This window comes from Chiloscyllium punctatum, chromosome 2, assembly GCF_047496795.1.
Source record: "Chiloscyllium punctatum isolate Juve2018m chromosome 2, sChiPun1.3, whole genome shotgun sequence".
NCBI lineage: Eukaryota > Metazoa > Chordata > Chondrichthyes > Orectolobiformes > Hemiscylliidae > Chiloscyllium > Chiloscyllium punctatum.
The window spans coordinates 95671765-95694957 of record NC_092740.1 but is presented as its reverse complement, the minus strand read 5'-3'; the positions used below and the strand labels follow the sequence as shown (position 1 = coordinate 95694957).

The window sequence follows — 23193 nt, the reverse complement described above, 5'->3', positions numbered from 1 at the left end:
TTTGGTGTTGACACTGTAACATAAGAATGGCCATTAATCACAAAACATTATAGAGATTGCTTTGCATTTATATAACATGTTACACAAGTTCACCATTACAAAGCACTTTATAGTTAAAAAAAACCCTATTGTAATATAGTTACCATTATAATGTTAGACCTTGTCGGGCAATTTTCACACAAGATTTCACAATGAGATGACGGCCAGGTAATCTGTTATTGTGGAGCAGGCAGTGAAGTGAATATTAGCAATTATTTTTATTTCTAACACCAGTAAAAAACTCCAATAATCTTTAATATGGTGCTACAGCAACTTTTCCTTTATTTCCTCATGGGATGTGGGTGCCACAGCCTAGACCAGTATTTATTGCTAATTCCTAAATGCCCTTGAAGGTGATAGTGAGTGAAGGTGATGTCCATTTGAGGTGGTGCCGGTGAAGAGAAGGAGAGACAATAGAAGCGTTGTTAGAAAGACCCAGTGACAGTAAAGAAAAGATTACAGTTCCAAGCCGGGTGGTGTGTGGTTTAGAGGGGAATGTGTAGGTGATGATTTCATTCCAGGTGGTAGAGGTTCTGTTTATTGGCAGGTACTGTGAAAGGAGTCTCAGAAATCCTACAATGCAGTTTATAGTTGTTACAAACTGTTACTACTGTGTGTCAGTACTATAGAGGATGCATGTTTGTGCTAGAGGATGGGGTGCAAATCAGCTGAGCTAAACTGTCCTCGATTCTTAGTTGTTTCTTGCTTTCAGATACTTGAGTGTTATTGCATGTTGCAATGATGCAGCTAAGTGGGAATATTCCAACACAGGTAGGCAATGGCATAATAGTAATTTTCTTATACTAGTAATTCAGAATCTTAGGCTAATGTTCTGGGGACACAGGTTTGAATTCCACCATGACAGATGGTGAACTTTGAATTCCATTTTTGAAACAAAAATCAGGAATAAAAAAGGAATAAAATGGGGCCATTGATTGTTATAAAAACTCATCTAGTTCACTCATTTCCTTTAGGGAAGGAAAGTCTGGCATTCTGCCCTAGTTTGACCTTCACTGGGCTTCAGACCCACAGAACCGTGGCTGATTCTTAACTACTCTCTGGACAATTAAGGATGGGCAATAAATATTAGCCTGTCCAGCAATACTCTCATCTCATGAACAAATAAAACTCCTGACTTATGCCTCAGACAGTGGATAGGGTCTGGGAGTTAGGTGACACAGTACTTCCTGCAGAATTCCTAGCCTCTTGTCTGGTCTAGTAGCCACAGTATTTATTCAGCTAGTCCAGTTTAGTTTATAGCTCACTGTTACTTTCAAAATATTAACACAAGGATATTCAATAATGATAATGCCATTAAATATCAAGGGGAGCTGGTTACATTTTCTCATGTTTAAGGTGGTTATTGCCTGGCAATTGTTGCCTGCCATTAATCAAAGCAAGCCTGGATGTCCCAAAGACATGGACTGCTTCAGTATTAGAGCCACGAATGGTGAACATTGTGCAATCATCAACAAACATTCTTACATTTAACCATATGATAGAGGGAAGATCAATGTTGAAGCTGCTCAAGGTGGTTGGGCCGAGGTCACTTGCAGTAATTTCTTGCCACTGAGATGACTTGACCTCCAACTACTGCAACCACCTTCCTTTGTGCAAGGTATGACACCAACCAATGCAGTTAACTGCAGACTCTCACTGACTCCAGTGTTGCTATGACTCCTTGATGCTAAGTGGAGTCTCTCTTGCCTCTGGAGTTCAGCTCTTTCATCCATGTTAGGACCAAGACTCTAAAGAAATGAGGGGCCAACAGGCCCTGGCAGAACACAAACTTACAATGAGTGAATAAGTGCTGTTTGATAACACTGTGACAACAAAATCTTCCATCACTAACCTAATGTAGGTGAACAGCAAAGCAGGATTTGTCCTTTTTTTTTGCGGACAGGATACAGCACATTGCCAGGTAGATGCCAGTGTTGATATTACACTTTAACAGTTTGGCTGAAAGTGCAACTAGTTCTGGATTCCAGGTAGTGAGTTGGGAGTGACAGCCCTTGATGCCAAGGCTGCATTCAAACAAAGTGTGGCATCAGGGAGCCCTAGCAAAATTAGAATCAATGGGTATTGGGGGAAAACTCTCCGATGGTTAGAGTCATACCTGACACATATGAAAAGGGTCACGGTTATCGAAGGTAAGTTATCTCAACTCCAGGGCATCTCAGCAGATGTTCATCAGGATAGTGTCCTAGGACACCTTTAGCTGCTTCACCAATGTCTTTCCCTCTATCATAAGGTCCGAAGTGGGAATGTTCACCGATGACTGCACCATGTTCAGCACCATTTGTGACTCTTTAGACACTGAAGCAATCCATGTCGCAATGAAACAAGACCTGGACAATACCCAGACTTGGACTGACAAGTTGACAAGTAACATTCGCACCACATAAATGCCAGGCTATGACAATCACCAATAAGAGACAATCTAACCACTATCCCTTGACATTCAATGGTGTTACCATCACTGAATCCTCCAATATCAACATCCTGGGAGTTATTATTGATCAGAAACTGAACTGGACTCACCACATAAATGCAGTAGCTACAAGAACAAGTCAGAGGCTAGGAAAATTGCGAGTAACATACCTCCTGACTCCCCAAAGCCTGTCCGCCATGTACAAGGCACAAGTCAGGAATGTGATGGAATATGGTCCACTTGCCTTGATGAGTGCAACTCCAACAATACTCAAGAGGCTTGACACCATCCAGAACAAAGCAGCCCACTTGACTGGCACTGTATCCATAAGCATTCACTCCCTCCTCCAGCGACAGTACTGGTCTGTACTATCTACAAAATGCACAAATTTATCAAAGATCCTCAGACAGCACCTTCCAAACCCATGACCACTTCCACCTAGAAGGATAAGGGCAGCAGATATATGGGAACACTACCACCTCCAAATTCCCCTCCAAGCCACTCACCATCCTGACTTAGAAATATATTAACATTCTTTCACTTTCACTGGGTCAAAATCCTGGAATTCCTTCCCTAATGGCATTATGGGTCAACCAACAGCAGGTGGACTGCAACAGCTTAAGAAGGCAGCTCACCAACACCTTCTCAAGGGGAACTATAGATGGACAATAAATGCTGGTCAGCCAGCGATACTGACATCCCAAAAAATGAATAGATTTTTAAAACTGTTTTCAGTATTACTGTCAGAATTTTATCAGGGCCCAGAACTTATCCAGTATCCAGTGCCTTCAACCATTTCTTGATATCACATGGAAGGAACTGAATTGGTTGAATCCTGGTATCTGTGATGCTGAGGATCTCATGAAGAGGCGGAGATAAATCATCTATTTGGCATTATTGGCAAAAGTCAGAAAATAATTTACAGATTCAGGAGGCAAATCACTCATCATAAAACACCCAGTCAATGACTTGCTCTTGCAGTGATAATACTTATATGCCTGCTCTAATTAAAAGTCTAGTCAATATAATCTCTACGACACTGATGGTGGGGGATTTAATGATGATAATGCCACTGAATGTAGAGTGGAGTCAGACAATCTTTTTCTTGTCAATGATGATCACTGCTAGGCACTTACGTTTTACAAATACTACATAAGATTACCAGCCCATGACAATTTTGAATATTGTCCAGGATCTTACTGCATGCCGACACAGACTGTTTTGTTAGCAGAGGAGTTCCAAATGAAACTGAACACTGTGTAATCACCACCAAACATCTGTATTTCTCGATGTTATGATGAAGGGAAACACATTGATGAAGCAGCTAGAGGTAAGTGGGGCTTTAACACTAGCCTGTGGACCTCTACTGTAGTGCCCTGCCACTGAGATAGAGTCATAGAGATATACAGCTTGGAAACAGACCATTTGGTCCAACTGATCCATGCCAACTAGATATCCGAAATTAATCTGCCTTTTGCCAGCATTTCATCCACATCCCTCTAAACCCTTCCTCTTCATGTACCCATCCAGATGCCTTTTACTTGTTGTAGTTGTACCAGCCTTCACCACTTCCTCTGGTAGCTCATTCCATACACGTACTACCCTCTGCGTGAAAGTCTTCCCCCATAGCTCCCTTTTAAATATGTCCCCTCTCACCTTAAATCTCTGCCCTCTAGTTAATGATTCCCCCACCCTTGGGAAAAGACCTGGTCAATTAACCTATGCCTGCCCCTCATGATTTTATAAACCTCTATAAAGTCAACCCTCAGACTCCGACCCTCCAGGGAAAACAACCCCAGCCTATTCAGCCTCTTCCTATAGCTCAAACCCTACAACCCTGGCAACAAAGTAAATCTTTTCTGAACCCTTCGAGGTTTCACAATATCCTTCCGATAGCAGGGAGACCAAAATTGCACACAGTGTTCCAAAGGTGGCCTAACCAATGTTTTGTACAGCCACAAAATGATCTCCCAACTCCCATACTCAATGCACTAATCAATAAAAGGTAAGCACACCAAGCGCCTTCTTCACGATCCTATCTACCTATGACTTCACTCTCAATGAGCTATGAACCTGGACTCCAAGGTCTCTTTGTTCAGCAACACTCCCCAGGACCATACCATTAAATTTATAAGTCCTGCCTGGATTTGCAGCACCTCACATTTATCTAAATTAAACTCTATCTGCCACTCCTCGGCCTAATGTCCCATCTGATCAAGATCCCATTGTGCACTGAGGTAACCTTCTTAGCTGTCCACTACACCTCCAATTTGTGTCATCTGCAGACTTACTAACTATACCTCCCATATTCGCATCGAAATCATTTAATGACAAAAAGCAGTGGGCCCAGCACCAATCTTGTGCTACACCACAGGTAAAGCAACCTACCACCACCACCCTCTGTCTTCTAGCCAGTTCTGTATCCAGATGGCCAGTTCTCCCTGTATCCATGTGATCTGACCTTGCTAACCAGTCTAACATGAGGAACTTTGTCAAATGCCTTACTGAAAACCATACAGATCATGTCTACCACTCTGCCTTCATCAATCCTCTTTGTTACTACTTCAAAAAACTCAATCAAGTTACAGAGACACAATTTCCCATGCAGAAAGCCACGTTGACTATCCCTAATCAGTTCCTGCCTTTCCAAATACATGCAATCCTGTCCCTCAGGATTCCTTCCAACAATGTGCCCACCACTGACATCAGGCTTACCAGTCTATAGCTCCTTGACTTTTCCTTACCACCTTTCGTAAATAGTAGTACCACATTAACCAACTTCCAGTTTTCCAGCACCTCATCTGTGGCTATTTATGATACAAATATCTCAGCAAGGGACCCAGCAACCACTTCTCTAGTTTTCCAAGGGTTCTAGGGTATACCTGATCAGAACCCAAGGATACTGCCACCGCAGGAATTGCAAAACCTGCGCCCACACTACCTCCTTCATCTCCACCCAAGGCCCTAAAGGAGCCTTCCACATCCATCAAAGTTTTACCTGCACATCCACCAATATCATTTATTGTATCCATTGCTCCCGATGCGGTCTCCTCTACATTGGGGAGACTGGACGCCTCCTAGCAGAGTGCTTTAGGGAACATCTCTGGGGCACCCGCATCAATCAACCACACCGCCCTGTGGCCCAACATTTCAACTCCTCCTCCCACTCTGCCGATGACATGCAGGTCCTGGTCCTCCTTCACCGCCGCTCCCTCACCACCAGATGCCTGGAGGAAGAACGCCTCATCTTCCGCCTCGGAACACTTCAACCCCAGGGTATCAATGTGGACTTCAACAGTTTCCTCATTTCCCCTTCTCCCACCTCACCCTAGTTCCAAACTTCCAGCTCAGCACTGTCCCCATGACTTGTCCTACCTGCCTATCTTCTTTCCCACCTATCCACTCCACCCTCCTCCCTGACCTATCACCTTCATCCCCTCCCCCACTCACCTATTGTACTCTATGCTACTTTCTCCCCACCCCTACCCTCCTCTAGATTATCTCTCCACCCTTCAGTATCTCTGCCTTTATTCCTGATGAAGGGCTTTTGCCCGAAACGTCGATTTTACTGCTCCTCGGATGCTGCCTGAACTGCTGTTCAGCACCACTAATCCAGAACCCAAGGATGTGTCCATCTTTATGCATTTTAAGATGTCCAGCACCACTAGCTCTGTAATATGAACATTTTTGAGATGTCACTATCTATTTCCCCACATTCGATATCTTCTCCACAGTAAACAATTACAAAATTGTGTTTACTTTAGTATTACCAGCATATTTAGATCAGAATTGTAATGATCTGTGTTTCGAAGCTTAATGGGTTCACACATGCTGGATGAACCGGGCTGGTTACAAGTTCTGCACTGTATTTAACTGTGAATTGACTTTCTGGTCTCACAGTCTCTCTGTTACGAAAGCTACCTACTTTGCCCTACCTCTCTCAATCTGTTGCTTAAAATCATCATCCATGCCACTATCACCTGCAATTCACATAACTCAATTCTTTCAGCCAGGCTCCCATCCTCCTTCTGCAGGTTTTAGTTTATGCAAATATCTGGTGGTTGCATCCTACACTGTACTTATCAGACCCACTCATCACCACTGTCCTCACAAATTATATCGATGTAACACGATTCATCAGAATTACACAGAGACTAAAACTATTAAGTGAATATACTATGTGGCACAGATTCCCTAGAGTATGAAAGATTAAGATAGGATATTATTGACATGATCAATAGAGTTGATCAGGTAGGGAAAAATGGTTTCTTATTAGCAGAGTCTAGGACACAACATTGTAAAAATTAGAGCTAGTCAATTCAGAGTTGATGTCAGGAACCAGTCCTCCACACAAACGTAATACAAGCATGGCATTTTCTTCCTCAAGAAATTGTGAAACTAAATAATCTTAAAAGTGCAAAATTGTAACTGATAGGTTTTTTTGGGAGGGAAATGTGGCAAGGATGGATATATGAAGTTGGGTGCATATGAACTATGATCTAATTTAGTAGCAAAGCATCCTCAAAGAGTTGAATGGCTACTCTAGTTGCCGTGTTTGGAATTTAAATTCAAATTCCATTCCTCACTGCGTAGTGTTACAGGTTCACAGCATATAAGCTTGATTCCTATCTGGTATTCATTCACTCAATTTAGCTCACCCCTGGTGCTGTGCCTCAAGTTTCCTCTCCAACCTTCAAAACTCATTTCATTAAGCAACTCTGAAGTAACACATCCTATTATCTTTTCCTTTAGGTCTAATATTTATTTGAAATGTCTACAGTTCAGAATATAATCTCTGTTAGCAATCAAGAAATATAAATCATGGTTGTGTATAATTTTAATGTTTTGATTTCACAGCTTTCCTTGCACTCTTGCACTATTAGTCCCCTAAGACAATGAAGGATACTAACTGACAAAGGAGTAATGACAGAATGTAAATCTTAATATGCATTATTGAAACTTTTTAAAAACATTGGATTAATATCAAAATGGTGGTTGGAGCAGTGGGCTTGTGCAGAAAATGCAAACTTCGTAGCTTTATATAGCAAAATTTCAATTCAAGATTAACCTAAGGCAATGAGTTGTTTCAACCTACAGCCTGAAACAACTCCACAGAGCCTGGTATCCAATCACCCTTTATTTACAAGTGGGGAGTCCTTGACACCAATCCAGCTTCCTCTCAAGCCAGCTCTCAGAGTGAACAGAATCTCTGACACCCCTATTTATATTTTTGTAAGGCAAGTCCAGGCAGCAGCAGTGGAAGCAGGCCCAGGCTGCAACCGCAGTGGTGGTGGCGGCTGCTTGTGCAGCTGAACACAGCTCAATAAAGGAAAAAGAAAGCCAAATGACACAATATTAAAGAAGAAAAACAGAAGGCAAATGTACACTCTTGTTTATATCAATCAACCAAGGTTCCCTGATTAGACCAGATTAACAGCACCAATCAAGGAACTGATATTACATGAGGTCCAATTGGCTAACCTTGTTCTAATCACTGCACAGCTGAGTCTCAATACTGCTACAAATTATGAGGACTAAATAAAATGATCCCACCTACATGTGTTTTATGCACTAACAGTTAATCACAGCATACCTGATACCATTACTCAGTAAGAGAGAGATGAAAATCTAAGTTCAACTGAAGTGATGAATGAAAAGTCTGCAACTTGCAACACTTTCGTCACTAAACCTTACACAAATGATATGCATATGTCATAATTCCAATTTGCACACTCAAAACTTGAGAACCAACTCAAATCATGCAGTCACAAGTAGCAAAGTATAAGATGCAAATGAAGTCAGTAATGCTGTACATTATAGTATCCCAGGGGCCTTTGTTCCATTGTGTAGTAAGAAATCTCATGCATTCATTTAAAAAGAACTCTGGAAATAAATCACTGCTGCACAAACTTCAAAACCCTTCTAATTACTGTTTAAAAGAATGCTGGGCACATCCAGCTGTCAACTACAAATTCTAATCACCATTAAGCTTCTAGGAGACAGGTGTTGGCACTGTTTTCAACAAGTTATTGGCAAGAATTGCTATTTGCAGCTGCTCGAAATAAATCATGCTGAACATGTACATATTTTCAATGCAAAAAATCCATTTAAAAATGTGTTATTTCCATGATATTTTTATCTAGTCAATAGGGTGGCCAGGAAGATGCCATGTTCCATCCTCAGTAATATCACTGCTACAACAATATAAACTAAACTATGGAATATAAAATTGGTTGCTGTTCCCACTTTGATCATTAAACTGGTCCACCCAAAATAAATAGTAATCAAGGCACTGAGTTCGAATGTGCCTGGAATGGCCATTGCTTGCAAAGCTTTCCAACAATTACCATCAACTTTCACTTGACTGAAACATTCATAAAGACAAGCCACATTAAATACTCATCACCTTGATGAGAAAGTGGGTGAAAAAGAGGAAAGCTACAAAATTACCCATAAATAAAAACAAACATTCTTCCTATGTAAAAAAATAATTAACATGCAAATTACACAATTGAGCGATATATTTCCCATACCATCAACCTAAAGGTCTTTCAACGTAAATGTAAATTGCAGATTAGCAGTGGTAAAACAATAACCACAAAACCTGACATCATTCAGTAATACTGTTGAGAATATGCAAAAACTGAAAAAAACTGGCAAAACTGCAATCAATGGGTATCGGAGGCAATCATTCTGGTGGTTAGAGTCATACCTGGCACAACGCAAGATTGTTGTGGTTGTGGAGGGTCAGTTATCGCTCCAGGACATCTCTACAGGAGTCCCTCAGGGTAGTGTCCTAGGCCCAACAATCTTCAGCTGCTTCATCAATGACCTTCCCTCTGACATAAGGTCAGAATTGGGGATTTTCACCGATGTTTGCACAATGTTCAGCACCATTCACAACTCCTCAGATACTGAAGCAGTCCGTGCTCAAACGCAACAAGATCTGGACAATATCCAGGCTTGGGCCGACAAGTGACAAGTAACACTGGCGCCACACAAATGCCAAACAATGACCATCGATAAAAGACACTCTTTGACATTCAAGGGGTTGACCATCACTGAATCCCCCACTGTCAACATCCTTGGGGTTCCATTGACCAGAAACTCAACTGCACTCACCACATAAACACAGTGACTACAAGGAGCAGGTCAGAGACTAGGGATATTGCAGCGAGTAACTCACCTCCTGACAACCCAAAATCTATCCACCATCTACAAGGCACAAGTCAAGAGTGTGGTGGAATACTTCCCACTTGCCTGGATGCAGCTCCAACAACACTCAAAAAACTTGACACCATTCAGGACAAAGCAACCTGCTTGATTGGCACCACAAGTACAAACATTCAATTCCTCCACCACCGGTGCTCAGTAGCAGCAGTGTGTACTATCTACAAGATGCACAGCAGAAATTCACCAAAGATCCTTAGACAGCACCTTCCAAACCCACGACCACTTCCATCTAGGATGACAAGGGCAGCAGGTACTTGGGAACACCACCTGCAACTTCCCCTTCAAGCCACTCATCACCCTGACTTGGAAATATACCACCATTCCTTCACAGTTGTTGGGTCAAAATCCTGGAATTCCCTCCCTACTGGCATTGTGGGTCAACCCACAGCAAGTGGACTGCAGCGATTCAAGAAGGCAGCTCACCAGCACCTTCTCAAGGACAAATAGGAATGGGCTATCAATGCTGGCCAGCCAGCAATGCACAAGTCCCACAAATGAATATAAAAAAACGAACCTGCACTCAAAGACCGACCTGAAGCTGGTCTCTTAAGGATGTGGCTCAACAATTAATATTAAAATTCCTCCATGCAACAACATTTAAGATAACTGTATTCTATTTCCTCTTCCCCACCTTTCAGCGTGTTTTTGGTGATGCACTATTTCTCATTCAGTAATCAATTGAATTGCTCTTAAACCATGATATATTCAATAGATTCAATTGCTCGCTGCAAGAATAGTTTAAAATTACTCCCCATTTATTTTATGGTTGTTTATGGGGAAGTATCTAGAGCATAATGCAAGAATAGAGAATTCAACAAAACATCACATTTTTTACATCAATTGATCATTACTGATTGCCTCCTAACCTAATGAACATAATTCAGTACTTCACTGGCTACGTCTCTCCAACTGGTAAACAACTACCCTTCATTGAGCACTTCTTACCTATTGCTAAATGAAGTGTGCTAAATGAAAATGTGCTTAACAAAATTCACTTTCCCATAAGAAAATATTATGATTGGGTTACATTCATGATCTATAATTCTAACTTGAAAAGCCTATTGGTTGTCTTGACACACAGTGGCACAAAAATGCCCTTAATACCTCTTCAAAAGTTATAAATATTTTTGATTTACCACTTGCCCATCTCTTCTCACAACCCAGCCACTTGCAACCTACCTCAACTCTTTTGCTCATCACCTCCTCTGTTTATTCTGCTACCATGACCCTTGACTCTCTTGTTTACTGTTTCCTTTCATGATCTTCATGCATGTTGCTTTCCACATATCATACTCACTCCATCCCTTTCACTGCCCTTTTCATGAATCACTACTTGTTAAAAAAGGCTTAGCAGACAGGAATGGTGTGAGAAGCAGCAAGTATTTGCGATAGGGAAACAGAAAGATCAGGAAAGCAGCAGTGAGAGGGAGGAAGGAGGAGTGTTAGGAGACATGCCAAATGGGAGGATGGAGGAGGGAAGTAATGAGTGGAAGGATTAGAAGAGGAAAGAGAGGAGGTAGTTCAGGGGAGGTAAGCAAGGAGAAGAACAGGGATGAGCCAGACAGTTGAGAACAACAGTGAGGTGGTGGTCAGCAAGTGGAAGTAGCAAGTATAATAGTTGAGAGAGGTGGTGTGCAAAGTTGCACCTTATTTTCAACTGAGCATGTGCAGTAACCGCATTAAAATGAAAATGCAGGTAGTTTTATTCAGCAATAATCCCTAATTTACCAACTGTGCTAAACAAAAAACATACTATTAAAACAAGCTCTGAAAAGGGGATGGCAATAATATGAAGAAACAGAAACTTACACTTGTTCAAGTAGAAATGCCCATAAACAAATTGGGATTCTACACATATCTACAATTCAAGTTTAATTAAGACAGCACTGAATAATACAGCACGTAGCTTTCTTGTCACTATGGCAAAGATTATTCCATCTTTGAAGAGAATGTTGTTAAAGTATTTCAAGCAGAGGAAGATACAAGGTGGAGAAGAGACAAAAAACTGCAAGTGCTGGAATCCAAGGGAGACAAGCAGGAGGCTGGAAGAACACAGCAAGCCATGCAGCATCAGGAGGTGGAGAAGTCGATATTTCTGGTATTAGCCATCTTCTGGATACCTTCTCAGGTGGCGAACGCAGGACAGTGGTGCTGGTTTTGAATTGCTCCAGCACAAAGATGGCACAAGTATAACCAACGAAGCAACTTCCAATTGTGCTCTAAACATCTACTGGCTCTAAACACCTTGAAAATAAGGAACAAGATTAGTTCACTTAGCCCACTGAGCCTGCCCACCCATTCATTTAGATTATGTCTGTTCTGTTATCTCAAAGCAATTTTACAACACTATCTTTATCCCCGTTCTTCAGCTTCTCTGATGTTGAGAATTCAAAGATTCACCATCCTCCGACTGAAGATGTTCCTCCTCATCTCCATCTTCAATGGTATGCCCTTTTCCTGGGTTTCTGTCTTTTGCATCTAAACTCACCAGCCAGGGAAATGGTAAGTATAAGGGTTTTATATATATTATGTATCATGCCCTATCCATCTATGCATATTTACATCCCGTTGAGCCCTTTATGAATTGTCTAAGTTTCAATGACATCACACTTCATTCTTTGAAACTCTTGGGAATAGAGGTGCTGTTTCCTCAATTTCTCCTCATAAAGGTTCCTGATATTGCAGGATCAGTATGATAGGCACTCTCTATGGCAAGGAGATCCTGCCTTCCACAGAAGAATGTTTCACGAAGGCTTTACACTACTACAGAAAGCCATCATGATTCTGAACGTAAATCGCTGATGAATGGTGAGGGAAGGGGAGGTGAGATGTGGTGGATTAATTGTAATGATACGAGTGAACCTGAGCACCAAGCTAATGTTCTGAAAATGGAGTACAAAACCTACCAAGGAAGATGGTGAAATTTGAATTCAATGAAAGTCTGGAATTAAATAAAAATATGAAAGTAAAAAGCTAGAGTAATGATAACATATTGTCTATTTCTATAAAGAAACATCTGGCTCGCTAATGACCTCTTAGGAAGGAAATCTGCCATCCTTGGTTGGTCTGGTCTACAGGTAATTGAAGACCAACAGCAATGTTGTTGTCACTTCATTACTCTCAGAAATGGCCAAGCCAGTAATTTACTGATCAAAACACAACAAAGTCTAAACAAAGGAATGAAACCAAATGGACCAGCTGGCATCAATCTAGACACCAGAAATGACAATAGCAAATTATAGCTGAAAATGTGTTGCTGGAAAAGCGCAGCAGGTCAGGCAGCATCCAAGGAACAGGAGAATCGAAGTTTCGGGCATAAGCTCTCTTCTTCAGGAATGAGGAAAGTGTGTCCAGCAGGCTAAGATAAAAGGTAGGGAGGAGGGACTTGGGGGAAGGGGCATTGGAAATGCGATAGGTGAAAGGAGGTCAAGGTGAGGGTGATAGGTCGGAGTGGGGTGGGGGCGGAGAGGTCAGGAAGAAGATTGCAGGTTAGGAAGGCGGTGCTAAATTCGAGGGATTTGACTGAGACAAGGTGGGGGGAGGGGAAATGATTAAACTGGAGAAATCGGAGTTCATCCCTTGTGGATGGAGGGTTCCTAGGCGGAAGATGAGGCGCTCTTCCTCCAACCGTCGTGTTGCTATGGTCTGGCGATGGAGGAGTCCAAGGACCTGCATATCCTTGGTGGAGTGGGAGGGGGAGTTGAAGTGTTGAGCCACGGGGTGGTTGGGTTGGTTGGTCCGGGTGTCCCAGAGGTGTTCTCTGAAATGTTCCGCAAGTAGGCGGCCTGTCTCCCCAATATAGAGGAGGCCACATCGGGTGCAGCAGCTGCAATAGATGATGTGTGTGGAGGTGCAGGTGAATTTGTGGCGGATATGGAAGTATCCCTTGGGGCCTTGGAGGGAAGTAAGGGGGGAGGTGTGGGCGGAAGTTTTGCATTTCTTGCGGTTGCAGGGGAAGGTGCCGGGAGTGGAGGTTGGGTTGGTGGGGGGTATGGACCTGACGAGGGAGTCAGGGAGGGAGTGGTCTTTTCAGAACGCTGATAGGGGAGGGAAGGGAAATATAAACCTGGTGGTGGGGTCCGTTTGGAGGTGGGGGAGGATAGACAAGTGGGCATGTGAGCAAGACTGGCTACGGGAAGGGATAAAACACAATGCAGGAGCAAATTACTGCAGAAGCTCGATTTTTTTTCCCTTTTACCCATTCCCTCACTAACAGCCACAGGTCCCATCTAGAAGCTATGTTCTTTACAACTCAAACAGCTCAGTAGTAGTGTTGGTGAGTCACTCTTGTTGAGGGACATTGAAGTCTCCACCCAGGGTTTATTCTATGCACTTGTCACTTCAGTGATTCCTCTAACCAGTGTTCAACATGGTGAAGTACAGATTCATCAGTTATGGGAATGAGGTACACAATAATGAGCAGGAAGTTTCTTTGCCTGTGTTGATTTGATGCCATGAGACTTTGCGGGGTTTGGAATCAGTGTTAAAAACTCTCAGGCCAACTTCCACCTAACTGTCTACTAAAGTGCTGCCACTTCTGCTACATCTGCCTGCAGGTGGATGGTGACAGTATTGTATGATTCCAGGAGTATAACTATGTTAAGCTATAGATCTACTAGCCTGACAGATAGCTTGCCAAATTACAGCACTAGCCCCAGACAACGACAATGTAAAGCCTGTGCCATTTTTGATTTTGGATTGCAATTAGTAATGAATGATTACTGCATTTTGTTTTAAATTAGGTAACCTGACACTCATTGCATGTACTGTTCACACAGCTGTGGGTTTAAGCAATAGGAAGAGAAGATGCACACAAGCTGGAGCGAAGGGTGTGCACAAATGAAGATTCAACTAATAAGATTGGTCTGTGGTCCAGTAACTAGTTACTGATGACAAAGACCTTGTACCTACCAATGATTAGTTTTCAGGTGCTGACAGAATGAGGTTATAAGCAAAGTAGGGGAGAAGCCAGGAGATATCCACCAGCTCAGGAGCACTTTGCTCTCTTTTGTAAAAGACACTTTAAGCCTGGGAAAAAAAAAACTAATTTTTCCTTCCTCAGTCACTGTAGGCTCTAATTTTTAATTAATAAAGCAAGGATCTTTTATAAGTGCAAACCAGTCACCCTACTCCTCCTGCAAACAAATAAAAGTATCTAGGTAAGGAAGACCACGAAACAGAATTCTAATCAGTATATAAACCATTACAGCAGATCTTGTGAACAGAGACCACTGAACTGTTTCCTCCTTTCCCTTCTGTGCATAACACCCACACATTTCTTTTTCCTGTTTGTGTCTTAGCATATATGTGTAAAGGTGAGTTTCTAAATGTGTTAGAATTCTAACTAACATAGTTATATGTCGATGGCTCATAATCAGTTTCCTGCAGCTACAGTCTATTTACTTGCAGTGACTAATAATTCTTGCTAGCTAAAGAAACCTAGCCTGTGCTGTTAACCTAGGCATTAAAATCAGGAAATTGGGTAATTTTGTGTCGTTCTGTAAAATTTTTCTGACAACTCTAATAATAATGGGACTTGATTTCCAGCCTACCACCCCAGTAAGGCAAAACAGTAATGAGGGCTTTTCTGGGTTGTGCAATTATTGTTTTCGGTGCAGAGATCAAAGCCAGGTGGTTCACCCAGCTCTATTTTGTTTTTGGAACATTCCTAGAAGTTGTTACAACTGAGTGGCTTTCTGATGATAGTTAAAAGTCAACCACATTGTTATGAGTATGAACGACACGGTGGCACAGTGGTTAGCACTGCTGCCTCACAGCGCCAGAGACCCAGGTTCAATTCCTGCCTCAGACGACTGACTGTGTGGAGTTTGCACATTCTCCCCGGGTCTACGTGGGTTTCCTTTGGGTGCTCTGGTTTCCTCCCACAGCCCAAAAATGTGCAGGTTAGGTGAACTGGCCATGTTAAATTGCCTGTTGTGTTAGGTGAAGGGATAAACGTAGGGGAATGGGTCTGGGTGGGTTGCGCTTCGGCAGGTCGGTGGGGACTTGTTGGGTCGAAGGGCCTGTTTCCACACTGTAAGTAATCTCATCTTTACATGTATGCCTGACTAGTCAAGAACAGCTTTCCTTTCCTCAGGGACAATGTGCTGATTGCTTTCATGCCTGGCCCAGATGAAGACAATCATGTTTGCTGAAGCTAAATCATCTCGCCTCCAGGTCATTTCTGCAGGAACTCCTCAGAATAGTATTCTAGGTTCCACCATCTTCAACTGTTTCATTGATAACCTTCCCCCTATTGTAAGGTCAGAAGTGGGGATGTTCTGATTTTTCCTTATTTGTCCATGGAATTGCTGGCTAGGCAGCATTTATAATCCAGCATAGAGAGTTAACTGCACTGCTATGGATCTGGAGTCACAAGTAGGCCAAATCAGTGTAGGATTGAGCAAACATTCCCATTTTCTACAATACTGGACCAAGACCCTGCACTTTTTCTAACATCTAAAATACTGGACAAAAGCCTGAGCTCAGGCTGCAACAAATACATATAGAGCCAGAATAATTTTGGCCTGAGATCATTGCTCAGCCCAAAAATCCAATTTACACTTCACTCTAAAGAGAAGAGTCAACCAGACCTAACATCCTAGAGTGTACCTAACGTTTACACTTCAGGTTACTCAACCCAGACATTATGGAATCGAAACAGATACCAGATATCGGGCATTCAACCTCAATCAAAATATATTTACAAATGCTCGTTAACTACCAGGAAACCAATGACTTCACCAGTAACACAATGGCAAGCACAGATTTGGCACGAAGATAAGAGGTCCACAATTAGTATAATTGCACAACCCCAATCTCATCTGAAAGAGCTATCCTCACAGCTATCTCCAGAAGAGGGATTCCAAACAGATCTCTTCCGGAGAGTAATCCCCCGGTAGCTGTTCCACAGGCAGCATTCCAAACAGCGATCCCCAAAAGAAGAATTTCAACAGCTAATCCCAGTGGCTATTTCCAAGAGCTCTATCTAGAAGGGGGAGCCCGACAGCAATTCTGCAACATCCAAACACACCAGGGGAGCCAACAGCAATCAACCACCGCTAGCACCAAAAGAGAAAATGCTGGAAAATCTCAGCATGTCTGGCAGCATCTGTAAGGAGAGAAAAGAGCTGACATTTCGAGTCTAACTGACCCTTTATCAAAGCTTTGACCAAGGGTCCATTAGACTCTAAACGTCAGCTCTTTTCTCTCCTTACAGATGCCGCTAGATCTGCTGAGATTTTCCAGCAGTTCTCTTTTGGTTTCAGATTCCAGCATCTGCAGTAATTTGCTTTTAACCACAACTAGCAGACCTAAAAATTAACCAATTCTGAAAACCACCGACCTGACTGACACCATTGAACCTCAGATACATGCTGAGGTGAAAACCAGCCCACAAATCCACCACAAAAGAAAGAAACACCAAGTTCTCTCCTGATAAATTCACTATGCGTCCTACCGCATCAGCAGACTCAACCCAGACTGAAGGCCTACACTATCTAAAATCTTCATCGAGGCAATGGATTTGACAAGCGGGAACAGTCAGCTGCACTTCAAAATCACAGTTTTCGCAGGGGTGAGCTTAAAGTTTCAGGATCCCAAATTTTCCAGCCTAGCTAGCAGGGTTGGGTGGTGACAATGCAGAGAACCCATCGGTAGTAGGCCTGAGTAAAGTTTGTGATTAAAAGTGCTGTTTAGCTTCTAGTGTTCAACCGGTGTCTAACCTAATAGTGTACTATCCTCTGTATAATTGCTAGTGCTCTTACCCACTTATAAATCTTCACTATACACAGCCAGATGAACAAACATTGGTCTTATGAGTGGAAGGGAGAAAATAGGGAAGGAGTCCACAGAGTTCACAAAGATTTTGCTTGCTAAGATTTTATATTCTTCAAATGCTTTCTCCAATTTCTTTTCAATTCTTCACAGGAGGCGCAGGCAATTGGCACATTAACTGAAAGTCTCTAAATTATTGGTAAAAAGCCACAGCTTGTAGCAACTGGTGATGTAAAATAAATTTACTTTCTTCAGGCCTTAGATATCTTACTGGAGAGAAAGACACACCATTTGCCCCTTGCAGTGGTCCAAAGGCTTCTGCCTATATCAATCATGCTCACTAGCTCAGAATATAAAAACAGATAGGAAAGCCTCTACAAAATATATAAAACAAAAAAAAATGGCTAAAGTAAACACTGGTCCTTTATAGGATGAGAAGAGGGATTTAATAATAGGAAATGAGGATATGGCCAAGGGGTCAAACAAGTACTTTGTGTGGGTCTTCACAGTGAAAGACACAAATAACATGCCAATAATTGATGAGGAGGTGATTATGGCAGGTGAGAATCTAGAAACAATCATCATCATTAAAGAGATAGTGTTGGGCAAGCTAATGGGGCTAAGGGTAGACAAGTATCCTGGTCCTGATAGAATGCATCCTACGGTGCTAAAGAGAAGGCAGAGGAAACAACAAATACATTTGTGGTAAGTTACCAAAAATCACTGGATTCTGGGGTGGTTCCAGCAGATCGGCATTACATTTTCTATTTGCCAATGTTTAAAAAAAAAGGAGTTAGACAAAAGGGTAACTATAGGCCCATTAGCTTAACTTCTGTAGTTGGGCAAATGCTTGAATCTATACTCAAAGAAGAGATAGCAAGACATCTGGATAGAAATTGTCCCATCAGGCAGATGCAGCATGGGTTTGTGAAAGGCAGGTCATGTTTAACTAATTTACTGGAATTCTTTGAGGATATTATGAATGTGGGGACAACAGAGAACTGGTGGATGTGGTGTATCTGGATTTCCAGAAGACATTTGACAAGGTGGCACACAAAAGCCTGCTGCATAAGATAACGGTGCTATGGGTAATATATTAGCATGGATAGAAGATTGGCTAACTAAAAGAAAGCAAAGACTGGGGATAAATGAGTACTTTCCTAGTTGGCAGTCAATGGTTAGTGGTGTGCTTTAGTGATCAGTGTTGGGACCACAATTGTTTACAAATCACATAGATGGTTTACAGTTGGAGACTCAATGTGTCAAAGGTCGCAGACGACAATAAAATGAGTGGTAGAGCAAAGTGTGCAGAAATCATGGAGTGTCTGCAGAGGGATATAGATAGTTAAGTGAGTGGGCCAGGGTCTTGCAGATGTCAGTAAACGTGAGTCATCCATTTTGGTAGGAACAACAGCAAAATGGACTATTATTTAAATGGTGAAAAATTTAAGCATACTGCTGTGAAGAGGGACCTGGGTGTCCTTGTGCATGAATCACAAAAGGTTGGTTTTCAAGTGCAGCAGGTAATTAAGAAGGCAAATGAAATATTGTCCTTCATTGCTAGAGGGATGGGAGTTTTAAAAACAGGGAGATTACGCTGCATCTGTGTAGGGTGCTAGTGAGGCCACACCTGTAGTACTGTGTACAGTTTTGGTCTCCTTATTTGCAAAACGATGTATTGGCACTGCAGGGAGTGCAGAAGAAGTTTACCAGGTTGACTCCAGAGTTAAGGGGGTTGGCTTTTGAGGAGAGACTGAGTAGACCAGGACTATACTCATTGGAACTTAGAAGAATGAGGGGGGTTTCTTATAGAAACATATAAAATTATGAATGGATTAGATAAGGTAGAAGCATGGAGGTTGTTTCCATGGCAGGTGAAGTGGGCATAGCCTCAAAATAAAGGAAAGCAGACTTTAAGACTGAATCGAGGAGGAACCTCTTCATGTAAAGGGTTGTGAATCTGTGGAATTCCCTGCCGAGTGAAGCAGTTGACATTACCTCATTGAATGTTCTTAAGGCAAAGATAGATAGATTTTTGAACAGTAAAGGAATTAAAGGTTAAGGTGACCTGATGGTTATGTTGAGCTGAATCACAAATAGATCAGCCATGATCTTACTCAATGGCCAAACATACTCGAGGCCAGATGGCCTACTGCTGGCTCCTAGTTCTTATGTTCTTATACATGTCTTGGTGCCAACCCATCTACAAATAACCTCTTCATAGCTTCAACAAATGTAAACACAACTTAAAATAAATATCAATAAATTGTTTTTTCGAAGTACAGCAATTCCTCCCTCAATTCTTTGCCATAAAGAAGTACTTTTGAGTTTAGCCCACAATCGAAAATTAATGATAGTAAAAAGATAGCGTCTTTACAGTTTCTCAAACAAATTAATCCTCTACCAGTACAACTTTTTCAGCTCCCCTCCTATACAGCTGAGTCACCCATGGTGCCACTGACATGGCGCTTACCGCATTCTGATGAACCATCCTCATCAGTATCCAAAGCATAAAACTGATATGTAAATGAGATTGTCTCAGGGACCACAGCATTACCAGCCTGGTGCACTTAGATCACTTGGCAGTCACCCATTCCTTACCTGCCTGCACACCTCTAAGCTGCAGTGTGTCCACTTTTCTAAACATGTCAGTTTTTATGATTATAAGATTCCCTACAGTGCAGAAACAGGCGCTTTGGTCCAACCAGTCCACACCGACCCTCCAAAGAATAACCCACCCAGACCCATCTCCCTCTGACTAATGCACCTAGCACTTATGGGTAATTTAGCATGGCCAATTCACCTAACCTGCACATCTTTGGACTGTAGGAGGAAACTGGAGCACCCGGAGGAAACACACGCAGACACAGGGAGAACGTGCAAACTCCACACAGCCCAAGGCTGGAATCGAACCTGGGACCCCGGTGCTGTGAGGCAGCAGTGCTAACCACTGAGGCAGCGTGCCTCTCTCTATACCTCACTTCCTCTCCATCCCTCTCTCTATATGTCACTTTCTCTCCATCTCTCTGAATTGTCTGTCATACAGATGCACAACAGTTACTCCAGCCACCATTAGAGTTGAAACTTGGCACTTGTTTCACTTGTATTCACCTCTGACAAATGGTATTTCTGGGACTTTCCACATCCCACAAGCTGTAAATTTTATTCAGCCAAGCTAACTGCTGTATATTAACTGTACTGACTCATTATTATAGGTAGAATAGCTTACCAGTGTTGATCATTCTGCAGATACCAACTACAGCACATTCCATAGCTCTGAACTGTATACCTTAGAACTGATGCAAAAGTTTATTAAATATTACAAAGGTATGTGGAAAAAGACCAGATGAGAGGAACTAATTGGAAATTTCTTTCAAATAGCTATAAAAGACATAATAAACTAAGCGTCTTTTTCTGCTATCTGATTCTGCGATAGAGGGAAAATTACAATGTTGCTCATAATGGGACTCAGAATTCAATGCAGGTTAACACACGCATTTTCAAAAGTTCAGCTTGTCATATCTGTGGAAAAGTATCATGCTTAAACATTTCTTTGATCCAATAAACACAGAACTTCCTACTATTTTTAAAGACTTCATTTCTCAACATTGCACCAGTGTCACATATTGGAAATCAAGCCCCATTACTCCCAGAGTTATCACAAAAGTGAAGGATCTTATAAAATATGCAAAGTTTTCCAGTTCACCTGATAGTCAGATCCACGTTGATAGAAAGCATGGACTAGCTTTCTGTACTAAACAATAATCACTTTTTATTCAAGTTATTAGACTCCAATTGCAAGTAAACACTTCTTACTTATTGGCCAATGACATTACTAATTAAATGTCTGATCTCCTCTAATTCTAGAACCCCAGGCCAATGTTCTGGGGACATGGTTTAGAGACCCACCCATGGCAGACAGTGTAATTTGCATTCAGTTAAAAATATGAAATAAAGAGCTGGCTCAGTAGTGACCATGTTATAGCACTATTGATTGTTGTATAAAATCAATCTGATTTACAAATATCCTTTACGGAAGGAAATCTGGCATCCTCACCTCATCTGTTCCACCTGTGAGGCCAAACCCCCAGCAATGTTGTTAACACTTAGCAATTAGCAATGGTCAATGAATGGTAACCTAACTAGCTGTGCCCATATCCCATAAATGAATAAAGGAGAATACACCCATACACACACACACACAAACACACAGATGGATATTCAGACAGACAAAGTTAGTTATTGGGCAGAATGGGAAACACTCTGGAAAATTGTTTCTGGATCAGCTTGATATTAGCAGAATGTAAAATTAACCCCATTATTCTGATTGGCTCCTTAAAGATATGCATTTTTGTTTACTTCAAATAATATTTCAGTTGCCCTTTAAAGGATTTAATGGTGTCTTTCTTAATCACTTTGAAGAAAAACTAGTGATTTCATTTTCATCTCTCCAACAAATGATGCGTTTGATAACGCCCTTTAAAAGAACTCAGCAACAGATGGCATTTAAAATTGAATTTCTGACATATACTCATATGCATGAAGCAACATTATATATATATTATATATATATCTCCTGGATTAGGAATGTAATATTTACCTTCTGATTCTATAATACAAATGAAATAAGTATACTGTATTAATACAGAAATAGCTAATAAAACTGAAGTGATTGTAACAAGGTCAGCAAGTGGACCTCTGATTGGGGTTCCCTGATTGAATTCCCTGATTGGGGTTGTTAATCTGGTCCAATCAGGGAAACCTGATCGACAAAGAAGAACAGGAATATTGCCCGGGTGTCTTTGGAGAAGGAGCACGCGGGTGTCCACTGGCACCCTGGAGTTGTAGAAAAATAAAAAAAAAAATAGAAACAGGGCATGAGATTAGAGCCTGGGTGTCCTTGGAGAAGGAGCACACGGGTGTCCACTGACACCCTGGAGAAGAAAAAAAAAAAGAACAGGAATATTGCCCGGGTGTCTTTGGAGAAGGAGCACGCGGGTGTCCACTGGCACCCTGGAGTTGTAGAAAAATAAAAAAAAAAATAGAAACAGGGCATGAGATTAGAGCCTGGGTGTCCTTGGAGAAGGAGCACGCGGGTGTCCACTGACACCCTGGAGAAGAAAAAAAAAAGAACAGGAATATTGCCCGGGTGTCTTTGGAGAAGGAGCACGCGGGTGTCCACTGGCACCCTGGAGTTGTAGAAAAATAAAAAAAAAAATAGAAACAGGGCATGAGATTAGAGCCTGGGTGTCCTTGGAGAAGGAGCACGTGGGTGTCCACTGACACCCTGGAGTTGTGAACAAAAAAAAAAAGAACAGGAATATTGCCCGGGTGTCCTTGGAGAAGGAGCACGCGGTGTCCACCAACACCCTGGAGTTGTGACTAAAAAAAAGAAGAAAAAAAAAGAAAAAGTAAAAGAAAAAAAACAGGGGATTCAGAATTGCCTCAGTCTAGGGACTGACTCTAAAAAAAAAGAACAGGAATATTGCCTGGGTGTCCTTGGAGAAGGAGCACGTGGTGTCCACCAACACCCTGGAAAAAATAAATAAATAAACAGGAGTATCCCCTCCAACTCTATTTTGATTTAGTCCCTACCCTCCCCTTCACTGTTTTGTTCACACAGCATTGCCCTTTGATTTGAAGGGCAGTGCTTGTCACTGGCCACTCGGGTGTTTTGCCTTTTGAGATTTGGACCATTTTGTGACTGACTGTGA

General features: G+C 41.9%; 1 protein-coding gene across 6 annotated transcripts in view; it reads right to left on the bottom strand.

Moving 5' to 3' along the window:
• The window catches only part of aopep (aminopeptidase O (putative)), a 433713-nt gene that overhangs the window by 142681 nt on the left and 267839 nt on the right, over positions 1–23193 (bottom strand). Inside the window, exon 14 of one of the 6 annotated variants that reach the window (XM_072585959.1) lies at positions 11605–11947. The exons of the other annotated variants lie outside the window; for them this stretch is intronic. Within the exon in view, the coding sequence (XP_072442060.1) occupies positions 11828–11947 (120 nt within the window). The 3' untranslated portion in view covers positions 11605–11827. Of the gene's footprint in view, positions 1–11604; positions 11948–23193 lie in introns of those variants that run through there. 6 annotated transcript variants of the gene reach the window in all.